General features: G+C 44.7%; 1 protein-coding gene across 1 annotated transcript; it reads right to left on the bottom strand.

Annotated features, from left to right (window-relative positions):
• Positions 1-876: 876 nt before the first annotated feature.
• LOC124686064 (eukaryotic translation initiation factor 3 subunit F-like) lies at positions 877-3,456 on the bottom strand. Its single transcript, XM_047220066.1, has 6 exons — positions 3,182-3,456; positions 2,972-3,051; positions 2,073-2,302; positions 1,400-1,521; positions 1,198-1,311; positions 877-1,106 (listed from the first exon to the last, which is right to left on the bottom strand). Exons 1-6 carry the CDS (start codon positions 3,425-3,427, stop codon positions 1,017-1,019), a joined length of 882 nt encoding a protein of 293 aa, XP_047076022.1. The 5' UTR covers positions 3,428-3,456; the 3' UTR covers positions 877-1,016.
• Between the last annotated feature and the right edge of the window lie 411 nt (positions 3,457-3,867).

Genomic DNA, 3,867 nt, shown 5'->3' with positions numbered 1-3,867 from the left:
TAGATGCATACATGTAGCACTCCATGTTGCACACGCGAGCGGCATAATAAGGGAGGCTAGCGTCGGACCCTGACACCGAAGCCAACCTGCCGGCACCGACCAAGGAAGACGACACCAATGCATCCCCTCTTTCCTTACCTACACCGCTCATCGGTGGCCGACAATGATAGCATCATCGTGGTGGAGGACAAACCAGTGGCATAATAAGGGAGGCTAGCGTCAGACCCTGACACCGAAGCCAACCTGCCGGCACCGGCCAAGGATGGCGACACCAATGCATCCCCTCTTTCCTTGACCTACACCGCTCATCGATGGCCGACAATGATAGCATCATCGTGGAGGACAAACCAGTGAGGAGGTGGTCAGGAGGAGGGAGAGAGGGTACACCACCAAGAGACCAATGAAGCTTCCTAGTGGATGGCAGCCAATCCAAGGGCTGGAAAATCATGCCTGTAGCTAGAGTAGAAAACTGCCACGTGGATAGTGCGGCTGTGCTGAGTGGCCAACCTATCTAGTGGCACAGTGGCTAGTTCTAAATTACGCATGAGATTTTCTGGTTGACCATCAACTTTATTCAATCTTGAAACTAACTTTCAGAAGTTAGCTCTGCAATCCAGTCAGGCAGTCACAAACATCAACCACCCATCAGCACCAAATTTCAGCGCTTCGCTGGATGAATCTGCACAATCTCCGGTAGGGGAGCCGTGCCTATGTCTATTAGCCATAGTCATTCATTCATCTAGCACAAAAGAAAAACAACACGAACATTCTTTTTTTTCTCAGAAATAAAACTATCAGGCGTTATAAATATTCAGCTAGAAACAAAGTACGACTATACTAATCTGACGGAAAGGTCTCAGGCCATTAGTGCAAACATTAGGATCTCAAACATGGTGAATTCTTTTCTTCAAAACTTAGATAACAGGTACAAAAATGCATATTCTGATTTCTCGTTCAAGCAAACGAAAATCAAGCACAGACAGCATGAAGTCGGCCACTCAGACAACGCATGGAAATCACAGGACTTGGGCAGCTGTGTTCAGCTTCTCGGCCACCGCGATCTGAGTCCGTGTGATGCTTGACAGGTAGACCAGCGCAAGGTTGTCCTGCAACGTAAAAGGTGATATGACCATCCATTCGCAGACAGAACATAATAACCATTTTCCAAAGGTATCGAAGGAAAATGTAGCAAGTTACCTGAATCCTGTCATTGAAAAGCCTGTCAAACGATGATGGAGACAGCTTCGGCATGGAGGAAACGGCGTCAGCAATGAACCTGCCTATCTTGTTGTCCGCTGCCACACGGCCTTCCTACAAATGATTCATAAAAAACAAACATACTTAAGTATCTGTCAATATTCAGATGAAATGGAGACAATTTGCGGGACAGTTATCTTACCACAACATCATCAGAATATTTGTAGATCTCATCAATAAGAGCATATAGCTTTTGCATTGAGGACTCCATTCCCTCCAAATCGTTTGGGAGCTTATCCACGACCGTAGACTTCAGCATTTCAACTGTGCCAAAAGCAATAATAACATCAGTTTAAAAAGGTTTTACTTGTAGAACAGATACTATTTCTTAAGACATCTGAATGTCATAAAAGCAATATTAACAGTCAAAAAATCACTTTCCTTGTTGAACAGATACTATTTCTTAAGACATCTGAACATTAATTGCTGCAGCAACTACTTTACTCTCAAGAAGCACTCCACATGCTAATTTAACATAAAATTCAAATGCAAAAAGTGAATTATTTTCTAACAAGAGTATAAAAACCTTGCATTAATATTGCTTCTAACCACTATTAAGATACAGATAAAGAAACATGGAGTAAGTATTTACTGCTGGCAGCATGGTCACTGAACTTCTCATCAGGTTTTTGTTGCTCATAGAGAGACTCTTAGTAATAGAATACCTCATTCAGTTCAATGTAATCAATTGGTCATTTCAAGCAATTTATTATATGTTACAAAGAGTTTCAGTTCTGAAAAGTCAAATGTAAGCTAGTAGATCAAGAGAGTCAATTTAAATAAGTACGTCGAACTATCCTAAATGTGAAACTTACATCCAACTTTTTCTGCATCAAGCATCTTTAGGTCCAGAGGAATTTCCTGAAATTGTGCAGCAAGGTGCCTATCTCCTAGTGACAGGTTGGATGAGACATAGGCTTTGATGGAAGCCTCCCCCATAGTGAAGCCAGTATCAACAGTAAGATGAATAGGGCTTGTCACTTCTCTTGAATAAAATTCGTGGATAAGCGTACTACCCCCTGAAACACCAAAGCCAGTGGAGAACCTGCAAGCAGACACACGATATCACAATGAGAGCAAGGTGGAGTACTTGTTGATTCCATAGCAGCTATGAATATATGTTTGCTTTGCTCTCAAGAAATTAAAGCATAGTAACCCTCTTAGATGTGCTTTTGCAGCTACCGTTAATTATTGGATAGAGGAATTCTGTCTACGGAACTAGATAAATCATGATGTAATCACAAAACCATTGAACATAACATAAACACATGCTGTGAATTCGATATGATTTAATGGGTTCATCTACTTCTGTTTAATATCTTTCAAATTAAACTGAATAATTTGCAACATCTGTAAAGTTGAGCTAACATAGAAATCAGTGTTCAAGTAAACAACAAGATAAATAGCATACGAAATAGGTACTTCCATCAGTGGTCACTCGGTTTGTCCACAGCAGTAGACTATTCGACCAAAAAATTGAATATAAACAATGATAGTAGCAATATGTGGTTACAAATAAACTAGGAATGATATGACGTCCTATACATTTTCCATTTGATATGTCTCGACAAGTTCATTGACTCGTAACCTAACAGTCCAACCAGGCATGGATACTGAACCGCGTTAGGCCGTGCAACATTTACAGCAACTATGATGTTATACGCTAACAAATATAAGACAGACTTAACAAGAACACCATTACGAAGAAGCATACCATCCCACAATCACTTCCTTGGGGTTCACCTTCTGGTGCGACGCGTACATGTTGTGGTGGTACTCGATGTCGAGAGCAACCTATTCACACGCACACATTACCAACCGATGTGAGAATCGCAAGCACAAATAGCAAAGCCTAGATCTCTGATAACAAGTCCGCAACATGGCATCTAGTGGCCCTAGCTCAAACTGTGGGTAAGGGGATGACCTGGTCGGCGGACTCGCTGTGGGGGACGACGTATGAGTTGCGGACGTGGACGGTGCCGTCGGGGAGGACGGAGCCGAGGAGGGTGCCGATGACGCGCTCCGCCTGGTCGGGGCGGCGCACGAAGCTGTCGCAGATGGTGAAAAGGACGACGGCCTCGACCCGCGCGGACGTCGAGGAGGAGGACGAGGACGACGGGAAGAGGAGCGCGGGGCCGGCGCCGCGGGCGGTGGTCTCCGGGGCCGCCATGGTGCTGGTGAGGGCGGCGAGAGGCGGAGGGAGCGGGAGCGGCGGCGCGCGGTGGTGGCAGGAGGAGGAGAAAGGGTGGGGAAAGGGCTTGCCGCTCGTTTGGTTGGTTAGGGTTTTGTTGTCTTTGAGATTCGGAGTTTCGGGTCGAGGGGTATGGTTGCAGAGGACTGTAAACTAAAAAAAATGATAATTGTCGATTTCTTCTAGCCGTTGGATTTATATCTGGTGGTCCGGTCATCATCTTAGGGCGTGTTCGGTTCTGGAACCGGAGGGGACGGAACGGAATGGTTCCATTCCGAGGTCATGGGACGGTTCCGACCCCATGTTCGATTCGGACAAAATCGAGGAACGGAATGATTCCAATTTTTTATTCGGTTGGAAATAAAAAGGTGGGATGGAATGATTTGGCTAGATTCTACCCCTAATTGACCGTTTTCTCT

The sequence above is a fragment of the Lolium rigidum genome, chromosome 2 (assembly GCF_022539505.1).
Source record: "Lolium rigidum isolate FL_2022 chromosome 2, APGP_CSIRO_Lrig_0.1, whole genome shotgun sequence".
NCBI lineage: Eukaryota > Viridiplantae > Streptophyta > Magnoliopsida > Poales > Poaceae > Lolium > Lolium rigidum.
Note: the sequence above shows the minus strand (reverse complement) of the source record. Positions and strands in the feature narration are given on the sequence as shown.